Genomic DNA, 24,092 nt, shown 5'->3' with positions numbered 1-24,092 from the left:
GATCCCCCAGTCAGAGCTGGTTGATGTCGCCAGGGAAAATAAAGTTTGGGGCTCTCTGCTGGAACTGCTACCCCCGCGACCCGACCACGGATAAGTGGGAGAAGATGGATGGATGGACCCCTAGACTCAAGTCCAGAGGTTCAGGTTCAGGTCCGGACTTATAAGTCCGGACCTGAACCCATGGCTTGTGTCAAGTTGTGTGAGTAACTAAAGTGAACTTATTGTGAGCTAATTATCAATTGAAAATAAACTCATAATCAACTAAAATTCAAACTCGTCAGGTTTATTGTGCTCCCTTCCAACTTGTGTCTACATTTCTACAAGTACAAATGTAAAAAAACACTTTTTGCCACTTAGTCTACAAATGACTTATGACAGCAACTACAGTGAACTACTACAAAGTTCAAACATTTATTTCATTTACCAAACTAAAGTAACCAAACAGTCCCTGAGCTGACTGAGCCTAAATCCCTAAAACGTTGCTGAAAGGTAGAGTGTAGAGTAGACTATACACATTACACTGTTACACACCTACTATACAGTATACACTGTAGTGACTACTACTCGACCACGCTGTCCACTATGTCTAAGTCAATTACATCGCTAGCTTCCCTTGAAGTCACACAGATCTCGCGAGCAGTTGCGATATTTTGCGAGACTTCGTGAGTTCAGTAATGGCCGCCATATCAGAAGCCGACACGATATTTTTCGTCTTTTCTCAGCGCAAATTTCTTGATCTATGGAAGGTTTTAGATGGTTTAGAACAAAAAGGAGAATATACGTAAGTGCTAGTTTTTTTGTGAGTCCAAGTACCGGTTCCCGACGTTCCGGTTTTAACCGGACTTGAACCGAAACTTTTTACAAGTCCAGTATCGGTTCGGCGTACCGGTACACAGCACTACTGGTACTCCTCAATCCCCTTACCACGAGCATATGGAACAAGGAACAGAGCTTGGGCAAAGAAACCCAGCACAGCAAACAACCCAAACCCTGAGTAGACCATGAATCGAGCATTGGTTTTGAGGGTATAATCTACATAACGAAGGATTTTGGTGCTTAGTCCAGTCTTAATGTTAGAATCTTGTGGCGTCATGGTTAAATGTGGTATCTCGTCAGGGTCCTCAAGACATGCCCTCTCAGTAATATGATCAGATCCCCAGGGTATTCGCAGATCCTTCGCCTCTAGGCATCTTGGTCTTCTTTCCTCCAAGTAATTATTTGGTAGCAATTCCAAAGACAAGCCTTCCTCATTGGCTTTGACCTCACAGGTCAGGTCTCTGGTGGCTTTTAGGGGTCTCAGCAGCATCCCGCAAACACAGAGGTTAAACTGAATACCCCCTAAGATTAGCAAAGCACCCCTCCAGGAGTAGCTGTCAATCAACAGCTGGAATAGGGGTGTCAGGATAAAGGTAAGGATGCACTCTCTTGCACAGGGCAAGGCATTAGCCATCGGACGCCTCTTCTCAAAGTACAAACCCAGAAAGGTGATTGGTCCATGTCAATGCATAACCTAAACCTGTGACAAAGGAGACCAGTGAATCTCAGGATGTGTGCATATGTTTTTGAGTTTGAATTGTATGTGTGTGTTTGATTCCAACTACTTACCATTTAGAAACCCGACAGTTAGGTAGAGTTCAATCAGGTTGCGCGAAAAAGCCCCAAACACGACTCCTACGCTGGATATCAGTCCTCCTGCTATGACTACAGAGCGACGGCTGTAGCGAGCACTCAGTGCATTTGCTACAGGGGCTTCGGAGGGACAAGTTTATGGAATATTTAGAAAATTAAGGAGCGCTAAAAGAAGTTAATGATGACCTTCAGTGTATATCATTTTAGCAACAGAGGTAATCCAAGATGTTGCTGTTGCTGTGGTTTCAAAGTATGTATCTCAACGTAAAATACACCAAAGGCCTTAATGACACAGAAGGTCAGGCCGAATGCAAGGAAACTGGAGAGCAGGATGAACCAGGCGTAGCCACTATGCTGCTGAGGCCACGTCTACCCTTTCCCTCTCTTCACTGGGACGTCCATGATGATTTTTTCTGCCACACATTGCCTTCATTTTCATTACAAGGTGCTTATTTTTTAGTATTTATTAAAATTATAACTTACACAAAGTGGTTTTTATATAGCATATGTAGTATTGGACATTCTAACTTGCATCTGTTAGACAATTAAAAAAGTCACACACATACTATGAATATAGCAGTGAATAAAAAAACAAAACAACAATTTTACAAGAATGCAATTAAATTAAGCATGATGGCTGTGGCTGCGAGGGATGGCGGTCGTCTTTCAACCAGAAGGTTGTGGGTTCGATCCCAGCCCGCGCAGTCAACATGTTGATGTAGGCTATCTTTAGGCAAGAAACTTAACCCTGAGTTGCTCCTGATGCCATGGCCAATGGTGTATGAATGTGTATGAATGTTAGTTCCCAAGAACAAGTGGTACCGCTCTGCATGAATGAGGTGTGAACGGGTGAATGACCTCAGTATATAAAGTGCGGGGTCGAGGGGTCGTAAAGACCTGATAAAGCGCTAAATATAAGTACCGTCCATTTACCATGATTTCATAATGTGTGAGGTTAAGCATAATTGTATCTCGGCATTAACAAACAAAAGGTTGCATCTACTTTAATCACAAATCTAATCAGCCAGCAAGTACAATATATGTGTTCCAAACACAACCACTTTGATGCGTCACCGAGATCAAGCCGGCCTGACTAAAGGCTAAATGCTAAAACGCTAATGGTCTACATTTACTGAGGAACTATTAACATCAGGGGTGTGTGTGAGATCTTCCCGCTGTTTTTAACAACTGACCATTTTAGTTTTTCAATTGGATGAGATCAGCGGAATCAAAGAAATTAAGTAGACTGCTTTGAGCATGAAGAAAAGGTGGAGTTGAACCTAGAGAAGATTGTGGTAGAAATGTTGCTGCTCAAGACTTGCAGAATGTGCATGTGTTGATGGATATATGTAGTTATTGTACTGACCCTTTGAGTATGTCACTGAATTTGAATCTTTTACTGCAGGGGGAGGTAAGTTATGTTGCTCCAACTGATGACCAAACAGGTTTAGCAAGATACAGTAGTCTATGTGGACACAAATAAGAATAATGCATTATTCAGCTTCAGGTTTTCTATTACTAAGTGACTTGCTGTTTCCACTCGAGTGACATGAGCTCAAGTAAGTCTACACTTAGCCCTTTCCAAGTTCATAGTCCAAACTACAATAATACAAAAAGAATCATTAAACTGTATATATAGCAGAGCAGCTGCTTAATTCTGTTTATGACATGGTGATGTAACTTCATTGTTAAGAAATACATGAATTGTTAAACATTGCCTTTATTGTTCTTTGGTTGCGTTCCAATAGTCCATTTAGCTTAGGAACCTTCCTAACCAAGTGAAATGACCCGGAAGTACGTCAGTGGCAGCCATGTTAAGTGCTGTTCCAATTCTCCAAATGAAAGGAAAGGAGGTTTCAAACTTCCTTTATAACCTCCTTTAGCTTAGGAACCACCTGACCTCCCTTGACGAACGGAGAGGAGAAAATGCTGCCCCACAATGCATTGCAGCCGCAGCATTTGCCGTCACTCAACAGTCGGCCGTTCACGGAAACAACCGATTATGACCAGAGAAATTATATCATGAAAGTTACGGTGCTTATTAAGCATTTTAAAACGTATGTGGTAAGTTGCCAAAAGTGCTTTATTCTGAACGTTCATCAGTATTATAATCAAAAAGAGAAATATGAACGTTAGTTTTGATTTGAAATGATCAAATAAAGTCAACATTTCACAGTCTTTACTGAGCTGTGAGGAGTTTGTTCAACTTTTAAAAGATGTTTGAATGGTGATATACACAGTGATAGATGTTAAGGAGGACTAACGTTTATAATAAATACATTCGTATTGATTTTAAGATATTTTCATAGTTCATAGAATCATACGTATTGGGATCATTGGTATTAATGTGGACCGGAGGGAGAGGGTGACGAGCATAAGTTTCACTTTCCTTTTTTATTTCAATTCCAACTTTGGTCATGAAGAATATGTTTATCTGTTGTCCACGTTCATAAAGCAAAGCAGCAGCATCAGAGCACGGTGCAGAGTCTCTAGATGAGTTCACAGTAGTCCCTCGTTCTTATTAAACATCCATGTTGTAGTCCGCTGTATAGAAAACTGTGGTTTCCATAGTTTCCCCACAGCAGCAGACGCACATTCATGACGTCCGCTGGCGCATCATAAACACGTCGGATAGTGAAAGTGCATTCGAATTCTAGTCTTAGTACCGCAGTCTCTTCTCCTAAGTCCTTTTGAATTCTCCTATCCACTATCCCTTAACCCCGTGACGTTTCACTCAGAGGTCAAGGGATAGGAGATAGGGTTAGAATTTAGGAGCTGATTTTTGGATTATCGGAACACAACCTTTGACAAATATATTCTAAAAGATTGGATTTATATTTGTCTGCTGCAGTGTTCTTGTTTTTTATGAACAACATTTACAGTATGAACAGCTGGACTCATTTAGTATGTTCAGGTCATTTAAGGTACTTGGATATTAAATTTAAAAGAGTAAACGTCTTTATTTGGAAAGATAATTAATAAAAAAAATGCTTTTGGATATCTTTAACAACCTAAGAACAAGAGTTCCCAAAAAAAAAAGGGAAATAAAAAGTAAAATTTGCCATTGTAAACACTTTGTCATCTCTTTGGACCACAGGCAGTTAGTGCAAGCAGATTAGATGAACCATGCATGATTGGATTTTTTTTTTCTTCTGTTGATTAGAAATACATAATAACAATAATGGAATTTCAAAAACTACATAAGAACATGTTCACAAAGGATTTTCAAGCATTTTAATTAAGGAGATTACCCACCTCACGTTGGATTGGACTGAAAGCGGTCTGAACCTAAATCTGGATCATGACCCTAATAGCTTACAATATAAGCCAAGAAGAATAACCCAAAATAACCCCACACAGACATGACATAACAACACATGGAAAATCACATTTCAAACAAAGCCCAGCACCTGTTTTGGTCACAGTGAAGCCATCTTGGCCAGCTCTGTTCCCTCTCCCCTCGTCACATGCTGCAATGTGTTCAACTGACACAGCATAACATGGAACATGTTCAGGTGAAAGTTTCGATGGGTCAACCAAGGACAATAAATGAGCAACAGTGTAGTACGCATGACAAAGAAAAGAAAAAGGATGTGAAGGTGGCAGAGACATAAAAGAGTGTTAATTATAATGTTTATAGCCTGCCTTGTTATAGGAAAACAAGTTATAAGTAACACATGTGCACTGGAGCAGTGCACAACAGACATTTGTAACCCATTTTCACCATTCCTCAGTGTTACTAGATGCTGAAAACAACACTTGGGGGGCATTGTTGAGTGATTTTTTGTTTTTGGCGGGGGGTGCTAGTGGAGCATGTCATGAAGCATGACAAAGAAAAGCAAAAAGGATGTGAAGGCGGCAGAGTCATACAAGAGTGTTAATTATAATGTGTATGGCCTGCCTTGTTATTGGATAACAAGTTATACATTATGTAACACATGTGCACTGGAGCAGTGCACAACATACATTTGTAACCCATTTTCACCATTCCTCAGATGCTGAATACAACACTTGGGGGGAATTGTTGAGTGAGTTTTTGTTTTTGTTTTGGGGGGGTGCTAGTGGAGCACGCTCATGAACTGTGAACTCGCCGGAGCCTTGCAGCAGGGCTACTGCGGTGCGCATAAAGCAGACTCTTCACGCTAACGAAGGATTGCTTATTCTTCAGGGCAGGGAAGGCTACACAGTACGCAGGCTACTGTCCCCCAGCTGCTACCTCTCTGTTGGACTCCGGTACTGCACATTACTCACGGGATGTTTTAAAAAAAAAATAGCTTTAAGTGAAACATTCGGGGCTTTTCTAAAAACATCCGGGGCTTGAGCCCATGTAGCCGCAGGCCTCGCTCGACTTAGTACGGGTTTGTTAGGACTTGTTAGGCCTTGTTAGGCCCGGCTCACTTTAATGCTGCGCTTCCATTACAATTTAGGAGCTGGGGCAGTAACTATAGTAACGCAGTGTAGGCCAGAGTCCTGCATCGGGTCAGGTACCCGCGGGTACCCGACGGGCAGTGATGTACCTGAACGCGTTCAATGAACGATCGTTCATGAACGCATTCATATTTTGGGCGAACGTGAACTGAACGTACTGTATTTCCGCTAGATGAACGTAATTGAGAACGCGTTCATTCTCAGCGCTGTATAACGGCGTTCAAAAGTGCGTTCATTCTCAGCACTGTATTATAACGGCGTTCAAAAGTGTGCCAGATTTCATATGCCTTTCAGCCGAAAACCCAGTTAAAACACACCGTAAACAGGCTTCAAAATAATGCGGAAAACCACCCAATCTGGCACAGCAAGCTTCCTGTGACGCGTACGCGCCTGTCACCCCTGGCTGTCGCACTAAAATATAAATATACTAAATATATCAGACTCCTCACAACAAACAATGTGGAACCGCGGAACCGGCGAGCATTGAATGAATGAATTAATTAATTAGTATGGACGAAGCCGAGAGCAGCTGCAGCAGCACTCGCTCAGAGTGAGACTCTACGGCAGTGGTGGGGAACCTCCGGCCTCCGTCCGTATACGGCCCGCGAGACAATTTGGTACGGCCCTCGAGGTAATTTATAAACACACGCAAAAAATTAAAAAATGAAAGAAATCTAGACCGCAAAAAAATTAAACAAGCTAGTGCCTGTTTTTCCTGGCCAAGGTCAGGGTCCTTGAACACAACACGAGCCTAACGTGTAATCACGTGGTATATGTCTCGACTGACAGGGGTGCAGTTCTGACGGAGAGCACCAGAACGCCACTCCAGCACTTCAGAAATTGCAGTACCGATAAGTCCATACACATTAGGGCTGTGCAATTAATCGTATTTTAATCGCGATTACGATTATGGTTTGCGACGATTATGAAAACAGCATAATTGACAAAATACGATTATTTTGCTGGGTGCGCGTTCGCCCCTCCCTAAAAGCCCACTCGGCCACGTGGGAGTGACATGTGTTGTGAGTGTTCAGCGCGAGCGAAGACGTCAGAACAAGAGCAGCAACTCGTTAAAAAGAAGGGTAAAACTATTTCCACTAAGTACTTAGTCATTACATTTCACATCGCTAAAGACATGTGCCCAGTTAGCACTGTTAGCAACCAGGGCTTCAAGCAACTTGTCAACACGTTGGACAAGCGTTACGCGATGCCGTCTCGGTATTATTTCAGCAGGTCTGCGCTGCCTGCACTATATGACACATGCCGTGGGGAAGTTGAGAGAGATGTGGCTTCAGCTGACTACTTTGCTACCACAACAGACCTATGGTCTAGCCCTGGGGTGCCCAACCAGTCGATCGCGAGATGTGTCTAAAAATAGAACAACAATATTCTGTTTTATCGTTAATGTCCTGTAACATAATCTTCCTGTGCCAGAATAATGCACTTGAACGCATCAAAGCTTTGTGATTGGCCGGCGTCACCCCATGTGTCGGGGCGTGGCTGAGGGTCTTCAGTACAGGTGGCTTGTCACCTGCCTGCGCTCCTCTCTGAAACCAGACCATGTAAACAGGCTGAGATGGCATGAGCAGCCCTACCAGCATTTGCCATGGTGGCCTAAACATTTGGTCTTAAATTGTAGTTCAACATTTATTTCCTGTTACTTCTGGACCATGACGGTTGGCCAGCCTTCAACGTTTAACTGAGTGGAATATGTTGAATATGTTTTACCAAAATGTTGGCTATATGTTACGAAGTTTTCAGTAGGTTGTGACAATGCACTGCATCATATTTGATTTAATTTATTTTGGTCTAATTTATTTTTATTTATCATATTAATAATATATGTTTAGTATGGTTTTGGAAGTGCGCTCCAACATATTTGTTGATCTTGTTTATTGGTAAAATATTATTTGTTTTAAAGTTCAATAAATGGTCAATGAATAATCGTCAAAATAATCGTGATATCAATTATTGACCCAAATAATCGTGATTATGATTTTTGCCATAATCGCACAGCCCTAATACACATGCCGCAGTTTCTGCGTGTCTGTGTCTTTAGTTGAAAGCCCAGTGGCGATCTGCTCATCTGTCATACAGTCAATAACTTTGTTGTTATCATTAGCATCTGGTTAGCTAGCTATGCTAACGAATATAAGAAGCTTTGTCTACAACCAGTGAGGTAAAGGCACATCTTTATATGATCATTATAGTTATAAAAAAAACAAGAGAATAAAGTAAACGGGTATAAAATACTATATGACAGTTATTAATAAAGAAGAATACAGTTTCAAAGGGGAGTGATTTGTCAAATGTCCATAAATTAAAAGAAAATCTGCTTACAGTTGTATTTGGGTGTTGAGAGATGTGTCCATAGATCTCCTAATGTTGCTCTCATAGTGCAAAAAATCTTGCCAGGGGAGCATGCCCCCCGGACCCCCCTAGAGGAGGTTAGGTCCCCCCCACTTAAATCATGTTCACATGGATAGGAAACTAAATACATTTGCACACATCTTGTGTCCATATCTTTCTGTTTTGGTGGTCACGCCACACCCTGCACGTGCATGCATACGCGAGTCATGGTGAGATATCTGGATTAAGAGGTTGCTTTTTCTTTGCACAGCATGAAATGAATGGGCTGTGATTTTAGTTTTTTTAAGCAGAGGTCAATAACTTGTACGGCCCTCTGAGGATATTGTAAACATTGAAATGGCCCATTAACATCGTACAGGAGACAAATAATAGCTCGCAGCAACGTATTGAAAAAATAACTATGAACTATAAATTAGTTCATTTTTGAAACCATGAACTTTAGTTCAAAATGTTGAATTATGAACTATGAACTGAACTAGTTCATTTTAAAATGTGTGAACTGTGAACTGAACGAGTTCATGTAGAAAGTGAACTTTCCCAACACTGCCGACGGGTGACCCGCAAAAAAGGTGATTCACGGGTGGTATTTTTTCAAACGCTTTTTTCCGGGTTCGGTTCTGGGTAAAACAAAGATGATGCGGGTCGGGTCACGGGTATTACATAATAAATATATTAAAATAATAATAATTTAGTTTAATGTTTAAAATCCTCAGACCTCTCCCCCGCGGGACCGCGCATAATCATAACCTCTGCAGCGCATCAATCTGCTGCTGTGCATGCGCGCCACATTCGAAATGGCTGAGGTGAAGCTCTCTAGCGGAGAATACAGCATTTTCAATAACACTTCCTCGAGCGAAATCTAACGTCTGGGAGGCTTTTGGTGTCATCGTAGATGGAGAAAATAACCAACATCCCACGCTTTTTGAGACAAATATGCAACTGCGTGTGTTAATAATTGCACGTTTTGACTGCTCATATATAGGCGGGTTCGGGTCGGGTTGCGGATCTAATTGGCAATATGTGCGGGTAGCGGGCGGGTTCGGTATTGCACGTCGCGGGTGCGGGGCGGGAGCGGGTCTTGAAAATCAGACCCGTGCAGGACTCTGGTGTAGGCGGAGCTGTGACGTCATCTTCAATGAGCACCCCAGAAAAACAACATCAGCCGTGAGCTGTTAGCACTCAAGAGCACAGCTCCTCATATCTGTTCAGAAACTAGACAAAAGTTAAACAAGTACAAACCAAAGACTGTCTGTGTCATGGCGAATACAGTCGCTGGTTTATTTATGTCTGTATAGGCCGTTGTTGTGAGTGTGGACGGTCGGAGCGGGTCAGACGGAGGTGCGGGTCAGGAGCGGGTCAGACGGGGCGCTGCCTTAGAGTGGTTCAGGTCCTATCTGTCCCAGAGATCTTTCTTAGATCTTAGATTTCTTAGGCTTGGTGACTTTACATCCTCTTCTGCCCCCCTTATCCTGGGGCGCCCTATGGAAATAGAAGAGCAAGATGGTGCCTGGTTGTCTGGCAGGCCGTCCAAGCATCTCTGTTTTAGTACTAGTGTTTGTTCTGTGTCTGTTTTGCTCAGTGACAAGGACCAGAGACTCTCTGTTAGTATACAACCGACACGAGCTGCTTAAGATCGATGAAAATGTGGGCTTTTTTGCGAAGTTTGGCAAGGGTGGACACACCCCCCCTTCTATCAGATGTACCTGCACACCTACTGCGGGCCGGGCCCTCGTTACCCCGAAGACGCAGATGCCGAGGCACACGCAGTGGCCGGCTGGTTAGGGAGAAAGAGTGGCTAGCGTGGTCTCCTGAGCTGGCTCAGCACCTTTTTCCCCCGGAATATGGACCTTATTTTCGCCGCCTGGCCTCCCGACGCCCCCTTGCCATGGTCGGCACCTGGCTGGTACCTGTCACTGACCCGACTCAAGATCTGCATATCCTGCGCCCCCAGTGTTCTCACCTCTCCCCCCCTGATGGAGTGAGCCACCGCAACCTTCGGTCGCTGGGTCGTGAAACTCACGCGACTGTTTCCCCGGTTCCAACTAAAGGCTCGCTGATAAATGCGAGATCGATCGCAAACAAAACTTTCATCATCCAGGACTTCTTCACGTCACATGCTGTGGATGTGGTATTTATAACGGAAACCTGGATGTCTGCGGGTGAGTCTGCTGCTTTTACAGAGCTATTGTCTCCGGAGTGCAGTTTCATTAATTCTCCACGGACCACGGGTCGTGGAGGAGGTATAGCGACTGTCTTTAGGAGCAGTTTATACTGCAAACCCACGCCGTCTATCTCATTCTCCTCCTTTGAACTGAGCCTGTTTGAGCTGGGACGGATTAATCCTGTACTGTGTGCGGTGTTCTACCGACCGCCCAAGTACAACAAATTCTTTATAAAGGAGTTCTCTGAACTATTGGCCGGTATCGTGACAAGCTATGACAGCGTTTTAATTGTCGGGATTTTAATGTGCATGTCTGTTGTATCTCGAAGACTTTCTTGATGTTTTATATGCTTTTGACTTCATACAACATGTCTCACGCAAGAGCATGGGCACACATTAGACCTAGTCTTATCCCATGGTCTGCCCATTTCAAATGTCAATGTGTGTGAGGCAGATTTATCGGATCACCTGCCTGTGCTATTTGATTTTATTCTGCCCTGTCATAGTCTTAAATCATGCGCTCCTGTCCGTCACGGTCGTATGATGAAACCTTCCACTGCTGCTAGTTTCTCCCCTGCCTTTGTTAAATTAACACAGTCTGATACTATGTCCGCTGACTCCATGGACACTGAGCTATTAACCTCAGCCTTTCTCTCTTCCTGCACTTGTTGCGGCAGAGTCATTCTTTGGTGGGGGCTCTAAGGCCCCCCTCTGCCTCCGTGTGTCCTTTTGTGAATGGGTCAGATTAACAGAGGAAGAATTCACAGCAACCATTGGTAAGGTTATAACAAATATGCTGATTTAATGGCAAAAGATACAATAACACAACTTCACGAAGTAATCCGGATTACCCCGGCTCTTGTTCCTCCCGCCGGGAGATCTAACTTACTTGTCTTGTCAGCCGGAGGAAGAAGAGAGTGAACACACAAACACAGACAGGAGATACAGAGGTACCATGGGAAGGAGCCGGGGGAGATTCTTCTCCCACAGAGCCCATCCTGCAGCATTTCAGAAACTGTGGTTGTGTCTAAAGAATATTCCCTTGTTCACAAAGATATATACAAAGGTTTAATTTTCTCATATTTCCAGCTCCTGGTTACACAGTGGCTTATTATTAATACAAAGTAATTAAACCCACACATATACTATTCAAGATATGTAGACTTCCCTGAAACATGACATGCTAGAGATCTTAAGCAGAATATACTCTCATCCACCTAGCCCCCTGTCCTGCATACCTACACCTCCCCCACAGAGCAATAAAACCCTGTTTACTCCAACCAGCCCAGAATGTTTATAGCCATTTTAGTCCTCACATTTATGTAAGGACAAAACAGAGAAATCAATATAAAACACAAACACAGGTATTGTTTTGAGCAGTAATCCCATCTAGCTGCTGCTAGACACACTTCTTCCCCAAACATCTTTAACGCACACACATCTTTATCATTAACAGAAGTTGATTGTTCTTTTTAGCTTAAGGGCTTCTGTGAACTTCCTTTCACCTCGAAGTCCGCTTTACTGGACTGAATACATGTATTGATAATTCAGAAGGACTATTGTCTCTCTTAACTGTGTGACTCAATTCTCAAGGCTTTTTATGGGTCTGCCTGTCATGCATCATTAACTACAAGAATGTAACTGCATTAAATCTGAGGAAAATCCCCCCCTGGCTTCCCCTGTCACTTGCCCAGACTATTGATAATTAACAGAGAAACTCAAGGGGCTTCCTTCCATATCTGGAAATTGCAACAAGACTTTCTGCCATTTCAAATGTAACACACTTCTTAAATATCAGATGATAATAATCTTCAATCCCCCTTTTTATCTCTTTCTCCAGAGATAAACTTAAACAAGGCATTTTGAAACATCCCCACTGTCATTCTTTTCCACTGTGTCCGTCCCCCAAACATTGTATAAATCCATCCGAAGCTGGGATTTAGAGTACTTGAAACCTTCATGAAGACAGAACACCACTTTCCATGGCAGTGAAGGAACCATGAGAGGTGTAACCTGAGGGGGGGAGATGTGGCTTTCCCTTCACGGGTGGAACTGATCAGAGAGAAGTAGACTCCTCTGCTGCCTCGACAAGTCCCCCATCCCGCTGACAGCCGCTTCCAAGTCGTCTGCTGCATGGATGTCCTCGAGGTCCTTCTCCTCCAGTCCGCTGATGACAGCTTCCGAGTAGTCCTCTTCTGCGAGGGCCACGTCCACCCTGATGTCGTCCCCGGTCCTAGCAGGTGGTTTCCCCGCCGCACACTGGCTCCCGTGGTATGAGCTGTCCCCCTTTTCTCCTAGGCGGACGGCATGAGAGATCCGCTGGGTCACTCGGTCGGGGCCGGAGAGCCTGGGGTTGAGCCACTTTGTCCTGATGATCTTCAGCCAGACGAACTCCGCTGTGTCTGCCTCCTGGGTCCCCCTTTTAGCGCCAGCAACCTGTGTGGAGAAATCTGATACAAATCCCTCAAGCCTACGCTCAGGGCTCCTGGGCCCTCAGCTTTTTGGCCCACCACTGCGTAGGCCGCTTGGAGCCTGTTGGTGGGGTGTCTTAAAACAACAGACGTCTGTGAACAGGTTTTCTAAATTAATTGTAGACCTCTTATCTGCCAGTGCAGCTTCAGAATCTTAATACTTGGACTGTGCCAATTAAATAAGAACCCCAACATACCCTAGGGACCAGAGGGTACAATGGTTGGACATTTACTACCGGCCGCGGTATGCCTAGTGTACAGGGTCCATATAACCGACTTAATGCATAGCGGGAAGTCGGTTATATAGACATCAACAGAATAAGTGTTTAACGGTGATTTAAACTAGTTTATGCGGGGAAAAGAGTGCTCAAAATCGGATTCAACAGGCCATCCACACCGACTCCCATTAAAAGTGATTGAAATGTACAGGAATCTGTCCATTTCAATCACATTTGATGACCCGTCCAGGGTGACTTTCTTCCCCAGGAATTAGTGTCTGAAAGCTGGCTAACATTACTTTAAATACAGTGTGCACATGGCTTTATTACCCATGAAATAGTGTGTGAAAGCTGGGTGACTTTGATGTGAATTTAAGGAAGATATGGCCATTTCATCCACACCTCACGACTCCCATTAAAAGTGATTGAAATGTACAGGAATCTGTCCATTTCAATCACATTTGATGACCCGTCCAGGGTGACTTTCTTCCCCAGGAATTAGTGTCTGAAAGCTGGCTAACATTACTTTAAATACAGTGTGCACATGGCTTTATTACCCATGAAATAGTGTGTGAAAGCTGGGTGACTTTGATGTGAATTTAAGGAAGATATGGCCATTTCATCCACACCTCACGACTCCCATTAAAAGTGATTGAAATGTACAGGAATCTGTCCATTTCAATCACATTTGATGACCCGTCCAGGGTGACTTTCTTCCCCAGGAATTAGTGTCTGAAAGCTGGCTAACATTACTTTAAATACAGTGTGCACATGGATTTATTACCCATGAAATAGTGTGTGAAAGCTGGGTGACTTTGATGTGAATTTAGGGAGGGAGAGCAGCAGCAGCAGCCGCCGCAGCAGCAGCAGCAGCAGCAGCAGGCTGTGACCCTGGCGGAAATACATTGATTGTTTTAGCCAGGAAAAGGTGTTTAGAAGGCGGGTAAAGTGTTCCTGCAGCTCCTCCATGACGGTAATAATGATTAGATATAATTGCCAGGGCAGAAAGCTCTTTTTAAAAGTGAAAAAACGATTTGAAACCGTTTGAAATGACTGGCGGGTGCTGATGGAAAGCAGGCGGAAATAAATGGATTGTTTACCCAGGAAAAGGTGTTTAAAAGGCGGGTAAAGTGTCCCTGCAGCTCCTCCATGACGGTAATAATGATTAGAAATCATTTACAGGGCAGAAAGCTCTTTTTAAAAGTGAAAAAACGATTTGAAACCGTTTGAAATGACTGGCGGGTGCTGATGGAAAGCAGGCGGAAATAAATGGATTGTTTACCCAGGAAAAGGTGTTTAAAAGGCGGGTAAAGTGTCCCTGCAGCTCCTCCATGACGGTAATAATGATTAGATATAATTGCCAGGGCAGAAAGCTCTTTTTAAAAGTGAAAAAACGATTTGAAACCGTTTGAAATGACTGGCGGGTGCTGATGGAAAGCAGGCGGAAATAAATGGATTGTTTACCCAGGAAAAGGTGTTTAAAAGGCGGGTAAAGTGTCCCTGCAGCTCCTCCATGACGGTAATAATGATTAGAAATCATTTACAGGGCAGAAAGCTGTTTTTAAAAGTGAAAAAACGATTTGAAACCGTTTGAAATGACTGGCGGGTGCTGATGGAAAGCAGGCGGAAATACATGGATTGTTTACCCAGGAAAAGGTGTTTAAAAGGCGGGTAAAGTGTTCCTGCAGCCCTTTAAATACAGTGTGCACATGGCTTTATTACCCATGAAATAGTGTGTGAAAGATGGGTAAATTTGCTGTGAATTTAAGGGAGATATGGCCCTTTCAAACAGGGAGATGTACAGGCCTTTATTACCCACGAATTAGTGTCTGAAAGCTGGCTAACATTACTTTAAATACATGGTGCACATGGCTCTGTTACCCATGAATTAGTGTGTGAAAGATGGGTGAGTTTGATGTGAATTTAAGGGAGATATGGCCATTTCATCCACACCTCACGACTCCCATTAAAAGTGATTGAAATGTACAGCACTCTGTACATTTCAATCACATTTCACGACCTGTGTAGACTGGCTTTCTTACCCATTAGGTACACCGACAAAGCCACCTCTTCGGGGCCGCTCCAAGACCCCCAAAACAAGGACGCAGCAGCCCCAGCATCTCTCCCTGACATGAGCAAACAGGTTATTTCAAACTTCCATGACATACCCCGGGGAAAAGCACCTCTCTGTGGCCGCTCCAAGACCCCCAAAACACGGACTAAGGAGCTCCAGGATCCCTCCCTGCCTTGAGAAAACAGGCTAGTTCACACTTACATTACGTACACCGACAAAGCCACCTCTTCGGGGCCGCTCCAAGACCCCCAAAACACGGACGCAGCAGCCCCAGCATCTCTCCCTGACATGAGCAAACAGGTTATTTCAGACTTCCATGACATACCCCGGGGAAAAGCACCTCTCTGTGGCCGCTCCAAGACCCCCAAAACACGGACTGAGGAGCTCCAGGATCCCTCCCATGTACCTCCAGAACCTCGAGCACCTTGGGTCCCCGGGCCCCCGAACTTAAGCACTCCCCCACGGACTAAACCAAGATGATCACACCCTCAAGAATCTCGTGCCCCTGGGAATCTTAAAGGGGGGTCTACTTTGCGGTGCTTTACCGTCCGCCCATCGGCACCCATAGTCGGCCTTCTTCACAGCAGCAGCACCCAACCTCCATGGAGGATGTTTCTCGTGCCCCTGGCTACACTTAAAGGGGGTCTACTTTGCGGTGCTTTACCGTCCGCCCATCAGCACCCATAGTCGGCCTTCCTCACAGCAGCAGCACCCAACCTCCATGGAGGATGTTTCTCGTGCCCCTGGCTACACTTAAAGGGGGTCTACTTTGCGGTGCTTTACCGTCCGCCCATCAGCACCCATAGTCGGCCTTCTTCACAGCAGCAGCACCCAACCTCCATGGAGGATGTTTCTCGTGCCCCTGGCTACACTTAAAGGGGGTCTACTTTGCGGTGCTTTACCGTCCGCCCATCAGCACCCATAGTCGGCCTTCTTCACAGCAGCAGCACCCAACCTCCATGGAGGATTTTGCTCGTGCCCCTGGCTACACTTAAAGGGGGTCTACTTTGCGGTGCTTTGCCGTCCGCCCATCGGCACCCATAGTCGGCCTTCTTCACAGCAGCAGCACCCAACCTCCATGGAGGATTTTGCTCGTGCCCCTGGCTACACTTAAAGGGGGTCTACTTTGCGGTGCTTTGCCGTCCGCCCATTGGCACCCATAGTCGGCCTTCTTCACAGCAGCAGCACCCAACCTCCATGGAGGATTTTGCTCGTGCCCCTGGCTACACTTAAAGGGGGTCTACTTTGCGGTGCTTTGCCGTCCGCCCATCGGCACCCATAGTCGGCCTTCTTCACAGCAGCAGCACCCAACCTCCATGGAGGATTTTGCTCGTGCCCCTGGCTACACTTAAAGGGGGTCTACTTTGCGGTGCTTTGCCGTCCGCCCATCGGCACCCATAGTCGGCCTTCTTCACAGCACCACCTGCCCTGCTGGAGGTTCACACTTTAACTTTTTTTACCCTCTTCTACCTTACAAATCATCCCACACTTGAGCACTCCTCACTCGGACTAAACACCTACATGCTACCACCAGAACCAGAATATCGTGCCCCTGGGGATCTTAAAAGAAGAAAACCCATAGTGGGATTAAAAACAGAACACTTAGTAATTTTAACAAACTTTATTTACAGTAATATTGACAGTAATAAATAAATTCAAACAGGATATAACGTATTTACAAGGGGACTGATTACAACAACACACTGCATATTTACAAGTTGATCACTGGCAACAGTGGGTGAAGTTGGGGCAGAGTATGGCACCCTCTCTTCACCCATGTCTGAGGGGTTGTGTTCGGCCAGTGACTGGTCCCTCTTCGGGACATGTCTTGGTAGGGAGTCTTGGTAGGGAGCCGGGCTGTGCTCCTCTCCAGAGTTGTCACTGTCGATGTCAATACCCGCAAAAGTGTCTTCATTTCCCGCTGCTGCTGCTGCTGTCGATGCCGCCGCCGCTGCTTGAAGTGACTGTGTGAAGAGCAACCGAATGTCCGCAGCCTCCTTCAAAGAAGGATTATTCGCGTAAAATTTGTCCGCAGTTGCAGTGTTGTGACACATGAAATCACTCACTCTTTGGCGGTTGCCTTTGTCTTGAAACCTCTTCGCATTATCGGCGTGGACTGTGCGGAGGTCGGTGAAGTTAATGGGACTGCGGAGCCCCACATCAGCCCATGCCAACCTCAGGGAGTAGGCAAGCTTCCTGAACGGGTTCTTCCCCTCTGTGTACAGAAAGTAACGGCTCTGGGTGCAGGTCAGCGTACCCTTAATTTCCAGCCACCTCTTCATCCATCCAAATTCTTCTACGGTGAGGTACAGCTGCGCCTCCCCGAACGCGTTGGCCGTCTTGTGGTTACTTACCTGTTATGACAGAGATAGAGAGTGTCAATACAATGTCAATCATGCATATAACTGCCAGAATAAATACATTGATTAATAGCACTCACATGAACCAGGTAGCCGAAGGCAGTGCCAGTTGTATCCGCCTTTCGGACCTCGGCGTTGGTCATGTTGGAGTAGACCCCCGGACGGTGGCCATAAATGCAGCTCCAATGAAGAGTCATATACCCATAGAGCAGTGTCCGGGTCGCGGTAGTCGGATTGCTGGCCATCACATCCAGGAGCTGAGGGATGCGAGTGGTGGTCGAAGTCAAGCATGTCATTAGGTCGTTGTGGCTCGGCAGACCTTCCATCTTGTCACGCTTCACTTGCATCTGGTGGATAAGTACTTTTCTCTTCAGGGACTTCAGGATGGCAACTACATCTCTCACAGTAGCCCCTTGGCCACTGATTCTGCATCTTTGTTACCTGTTATAACTCAATCAATATTAGAAACATGTCAACATCCATCAAACAGTATCTTATCCCCAGATATGGAGCAGGTCAATTCTAAAACTGTCAATCAATGATCAGATTGAACAATCGAGTTGGAGCAGCAGGTTCCTTTCAGTCCCTAAATGAAAAATGTACATTCTGAAGTTTACAATCCCCCTTTTTACACATGAACTCATGTGTAACTAAAATCCTGTATGGGAATAAAACCTTCAGGTAATAATGGATTATAAGAAAATACTAGGGCTGTCAGTCAATTAAAATATTTAATCGATTAATCGCATGATTGTCCATAGTTAATCGCGATTAATCGCAAATTAATCGCACATTTTTGATCTGTTCTAAATGTACCTTGGAGGAATATTTTTCAAGTTTTTAATACTCTTATCAACATATGAGTGGACAAATATGCTTTATGCTAATGTTTATTATCATTTGAACAATGACAAATATTCTCATGAATATTAAACACAACAACCTCTGAACATTACAAATATTCGCCTCAATTCAACCTGGAACCTCTCATACAATAATACAATACAGATTGTGTGTGTGTGTGTGTGTGTGTGTGTGTGTGTGTGTGTGTGTGTGTGTGTGTGTGTGTGTGTGTGTGTGTGTGTGTGTGTGTGTGTGTGTGTGTGTGTGTGTGTGTGTGTGTGTGTGTGTGTGTGTGGGATTGTTGGAGCTATGTGCAACTCAAGGCATATGCTCGAACGGGAGCTGCCTGGACGCTGCAATCATGTTGCTGCAATCATGAGTGTGCTGACTTTTCGTACAATGTCCCACTGTCTGGCTGCCTGCATCAAGTCAAGTGCTCGGCGCAGTTGTGTGGATAGAGCGCTCCTCTGTTTTCATTTAAACAGCTCCTTATATCCGTTAGCGCAGCTAGCTAGCACCAGATGCTAACAACAACAATGCACGTAAGGTCTCTCTCTCGCTCGCTCGGGCCACACATGCACACACCCTCCCGGTCCTCCCAATGGCCAGTCGGTGCCTGCCGGTGAGCGTGGAAGTGTGGTCTGCCACAAGCGAGCGGCAGGAGCGGGGCTGTCAGCAGCATCAGTTTGTAGATGGTATTTTAAACTCGATGCGCTCTGAAACTACGGGGCGGCCGAGGAAAAAAAATACACATGCGTTAATCGCGCTAAAATAATTAGTGGCGTTAATTTTTTTTTGCGTTAACGCGTTATTAACGCATTAACTTGACAGCCCTAGAAAATACCAAACATTTTTCCCAAATGTACATCCATCATTTCCACAGTAAACACTTCAGTGAAATGAAGTGTTTCTCTCCATCATTCAGTCCTAAAAGAAACAGAATCTTCATGTGTTAGTTTGAGTTTCACATTCTGCAAACTGCCACCTCCTGTGGGAGTGAAATATCAAGTAGATTAGAAACGGGTCACATGTGCGGTTTCCCCTTTTGTGGAATTTTTAGGAAACCTCTCGTTTCCCTTGGAGCTCCAAAATAATGTGTTAGTCCAAAAGAATGCTTGATTAGTCATTGTTTTAAATCATGCAGTTGCACTGATCACATGCAGACATACACTCACATTCACACTCACACTGTCAGGTTGTAAAGTCACGTTTGGTCAGGTTCACCCCAGAGTCAGTCATTGACAGTGCCTTCTCAAGTTACACTGTCGGTCAGGGTCAAAGGTCAGTTGGTCTCAGTCTTTTTGGCCATGTGTCGTGCTCTGCAGAGACTTTGATATTTCAGCATAGGCCAGTATCCTTTGTCTACAAAACTCTGTCATATATGGAGCGCCATCATTTATTAATTCACAATTACAACTATAATGTTCAAGATATCTAACTTTTCATTGGAACAGCTGTTTCCCACATTCCCTGAAAAGTGTTAGCCAAAAAAAATGTCACTTGCTTATTGTACTACTACTGCAGTTCATTAACACCTAATCTATATTAACCTGTCTAATAGATCTAATTCAGAAACGTGTGCATATAATTATTATCTTGAGTCAAACCAGTACTAGGACCTGTGTAGCTTTTCATAGGTCATTATACGCATGTATCTTCAATTCTGGTCTACCTAAAAAACAATATTAAACTCTTTAGCAGTGTGTGGAACCCCGGGTGTCCGAACATGCAACAATTACTCCCTACTTTATCCTATGGTAATAACTATGGCACAATGGTGAAATCAATACTTTATAGATTGGAATACTATATTTGGCTTGGCACCAGCTCTCCCTTTAACCTTATCCATACAAATAAAGATGTGTCCTATAGAGTGGTTCCTAAAATTATCCTTTTAATGGTGATCAATATTGTAAAAAATGAGATCAGTACCTAATTCACAGGTGAATACAAATCTCTTGAAGAATGATTTGTTAACATGATGAAAAGATTGAAGCATATGGTTCTACTCTGTCATGTCTCCCTCTTCATCCCTCAGTGTGTTTTAGGATGATTCTCATTTTACTTTAATAGTCTCCTCATTACTGCTATTTTTAATTTACCAATTAATTAATTCATGGTTAATACAACTTTTTATCTTCACTTATTTATCAGGTAAATTCAAGTTCTTTAAATGTGCGCTTATAATAAGCGTGTTTATGTGTAAACTCACTCATTCCTGTTGATTCCCTTCTCCTCTCCTCTGGTTTATCTCAAGCCGTGACCCGGCCTCCTCACATTCTGCCCGACCATCTCCTCTGATTCTGACTCCTCCCCCTTTATCCATCAGCTGTTGAATCCATTCGCTGTAAGTCTTTGAGGCAGCCATCTGCCCAGCTACATCTGCAGCCCCCATCATGCCGCGGTTTTTGTACTGCTTTGCATTTCATCTCCTCCTTTACAGTCTCTCTGCTGCTTTATGGAGGGCGGATTCTGCTCTCATGTCCCACACTTTGCTCTTGTGCCAAATCTCGTGGCTCAGCTTGGAACCTCATCCCCTGCCTGAGGGACTGATAAGAGCAGATCTCCGCCTGTCAGCAAGCTGTTTGGTTCTGGATGCCACAGGTGAAGATAGTTCTGGCTGCAGTTCTTATTGTTGTTGTTGGTTCAGCTCTGGTTCTCTGTCCGTTCGATGGAGAAGGAGGAGTGTCCTGGTTGGGATAGGTCTTCTGTCTGCTTGGAGGGTCGGGGTCTTAGCCGTCTGACAGGCAGAGAGAGAGAGTCCAGGTCTCGGGATGCATTACCTATAGAAATTCTAGCACACTGAGGTTAAATAAATCCAACCCTTTCCATTCTGTCTCTTTCTAATCATACTATTTGTCTTAGTAGTTAACTGCCATCTAAACAACACCATTAATGTCTACTAATGATATTACAAAAACTCCCTCTAATAATCGTTTCGTCCATTGTGACATATTTACCCAAACTAAGTTTTTCAACAGCCACATGTTTCCAGCATCGCATATTTCACACACTATGAAAGAACCCCCCTGTACTTAAAAATACCACTGCTTGGTCAGAACAATAGTTCAATCAGGAGAGACATGATGTATGGAATACATATTTATTATCGGTCACATTATATCAATGAAACATAATGATGACAGTTCATCACAAATGAATGAATGTTGTTTTGGCGATTAGGCCCAGGTTTTAGTAGGATATCAATCGGGAAGGGAAGAACCGTTTCCGATGAACTCCCCTGGGTCTAGACCAGTGGTTCTCAAACTTTTTCTGTCATTCCCCACTTTGAACAGGTGGGCCTTTTCAAGCCCCACCTGTTCCTCATCGCTCCAATAAAATGGTAGGCCAAGCTTAAAATTGTCAAATGTATCGTTCTATAACAGGGTTCTCCAACTTTTTTTAGGATGAGGGTTACTTTCAAAAAATAAAACAAGTCGTGAGCTACTTTTACTCCTCTTTTTGTTTTTTTGCAGTGTATATATTTAGCACATTTTAACATTATTATATGCTACCTTTAACCTTTGAGTGCTGTTTGGGTCTGTGGGACCCGTTTTCAGTGTTTACTAAAATAAAATGTATGCAATTTAATTATTTTAACCTGCTTTATTTGGTGGTGGACGTCATATCCTCGAGGGTCCGGGGGCATGCACCCCCAGGAAGATTTTTTTTTAAATGTTGAAGTTGAATGCATCAATCTGGTGCACTTTGAGCTAGGGCTGCTCAATTAAATAGTATTTTAATCGCAATTACGATTTTGGCTTGCAACGAATATGAAAACAACATAATCGAAATAAAACGATTTTATTTATTTTTTAAATAGGTTTTTCAGTTGAATTAAACTTAAAGTTCAGGGTAATCAACTGTTAAAAACATACTTTTCAAATTATTTTCTTCAATAAATTGATGTTTTTCAAAGTAAATGGTTAATCGTTTTTAATAATCGTGATATCAATTATTGACCCAAATAATCGAGATTATGATTTTTGCCATAATCGAGCAGCCCTACTTTGAGCCCAACATGAATTTATGGATACAGCTCTCAACACTCAGATGAAAGGGAGCTGTATACTTTTCAATAATCCAAACATCTTTAGAATATGATCACAACAAATCATTTAAACTTGTTTATTCTTATCTTATGTTACCTAGTTAGCATTCTTTCTTTTTATTTATGCATATTTGACTAATCACTCCCCTTTTAAACTTTTTACTGTCCTATAGTACACATTGGAATGATTTCTTACTTTATTTTGTACAACTTTATTAAATAGATAAAGGTGTGCTCTCTCTCTTGCTCTCTCGCTCTCTCGCTCCACATTGCTTTTCTTCCCGACTGCAACGCTGTTGTGTGTGTCTGTGAGAGCGTTTCACACGTGTGTATGAGAGATTTTTACCAGTGGCGAGCCTGTCTCTGAGGGCCTAACATATTCTACAAAATAATATTTAAAAACATTAAAACAAATTATATTTTTCTTTATATATTTTTTTTAAATATGTTTTTAGTAATATTTGTCAATAGTTTTACCAAAAATAACTCTATTAAATTGTATTTAAAATAATATTTCCAAAGAAATAAATCCTTTGAATCTGCCTATTCAGTTTCTGTTTGAATGTGAAGGGTTAAATGAAAGAAGCTCCTCTCTGCGAGGTGAAGACAGGAGCTGATTGGACGTCCAGCTATGAATTCACAGAGGGCCAGCTATAGTAACTGAACGAGAGTAATGTCAAATGACAGTACAATTGACCAATCGTATCTTCCTTCTAAATGGGTGGGCTTTATTATCGCGGACTTTATGACAAGTTCCGCCCGCTGTGAAACGTTTCTTTTTTCCATAGCAACAACAACTGTCAACAGCGTAAACTTGCCTTCAAAATAAAAGCATGCCAAATTACACTTAAGACATACAACTGCAACGAAAGTAACAAACACAATGCAATACCCTTTTCAATTTCAAAGAACACAAATTGGGTTATCTACAGGTGTTGTTTTGTGTGGTAGAGGGTCGCTTTTCATTGATACGTTTTGCACCCCGGGCGGGCTGTTGTTTTGATATTCCACCAGTGTATAAATAATAAATAAATGTGAGAAAAAAAATGTAAATATTTTTTTTGAATTTCTCTTCTTTTTTTTTAAATAGTTTTTTTTTTTCGCGACCCACCTATCACATCTCTGCGCCCCACACTTTGAGAAACGCTGGTCTAGACACTGGTGGTGGTGATAAGTGGTTAGGTCCGGTTGGAAGGGGGAAGGTTAAGCTTGGTCCTGAGTTCAATCAATCGATCAATCAATGTTTAGTCATATAGCCCAATATCACGAATGTTACATTTGTCTCAGTGGTCTTCACAGTTTGTACAGAATATCAGTATGACAATACGACACCCTCTGTCCTTAGACCCTCACATCGTACAAGGAAAAACTTCCGAAGAAAACCCAGTTTAAAGGGAAAAATGGGAGAAACCTCAGGGAGAGCAACAGAGGAGGGATCCCTCTCCCAGGACGGACAGACGTGCAATAGATGCCGTGTGTAAATTGAA

At 43.5% G+C, this 24,092-nt stretch overlaps 2 protein-coding genes across 2 annotated transcripts; both read right to left on the bottom strand.

Annotated features, from left to right (window-relative positions):
* Window positions 1-898: 898 nt before the first annotated feature.
* Window positions 899-13,254, bottom strand: LOC117448458 (monocarboxylate transporter 2). Its single transcript, XM_071203400.1, is given in 8 exon segments — window positions 899-1,070; window positions 1,206-1,490; window positions 1,492-1,516; window positions 1,606-1,749; window positions 1,816-1,881; window positions 1,884-1,986; window positions 12,698-12,882; window positions 13,221-13,254. Coding segments are annotated over 8 exon segments (1,014 nt in total).
* Window positions 13,255-16,957: 3,703 nt separating this feature from the next.
* LOC139433977 (uncharacterized) lies at window positions 16,958-18,103 on the bottom strand. The gene is made up of 2 exons (XM_071203378.1): window positions 17,792-18,103; window positions 16,958-17,705 (listed from the first exon to the last, which is right to left on the bottom strand). The coding sequence occupies exons 1-2, from the start codon at window positions 18,056-18,058 to the stop codon at window positions 17,007-17,009; spliced, it is 966 nt and encodes a 321-aa protein (XP_071059479.1). The 5' UTR covers window positions 18,059-18,103; the 3' UTR covers window positions 16,958-17,006.
* Window positions 18,104-24,092: the final 5,989 nt, after the last annotated feature.

The sequence above is a fragment of the Pseudochaenichthys georgianus genome, chromosome 6 (assembly GCF_902827115.2).
Source record: "Pseudochaenichthys georgianus chromosome 6, fPseGeo1.2, whole genome shotgun sequence".
Classification (NCBI taxonomy): domain Eukaryota; kingdom Metazoa; phylum Chordata; class Actinopteri; order Perciformes; family Channichthyidae; genus Pseudochaenichthys; species Pseudochaenichthys georgianus.
This window is presented reverse-complemented; position numbering and strand designations above follow the sequence as displayed.

Excerpts from the sequence above, each read along its gene's own strand:
- LOC139433977 (XM_071203378.1), bottom strand. The coding sequence starts at position 18,058 with ATGCAAGTGAAGCGTGACAAGATGGAAGGTCTGCCGAGCCACAACGAC. Across the intron at positions 17,706-17,791 it reads CCTTCGGCTACCTGGTTCAT|GTAAGTAACCACAAGACGGC; the intron begins GTGAGTGCTATT and ends CTGTCATAACAG.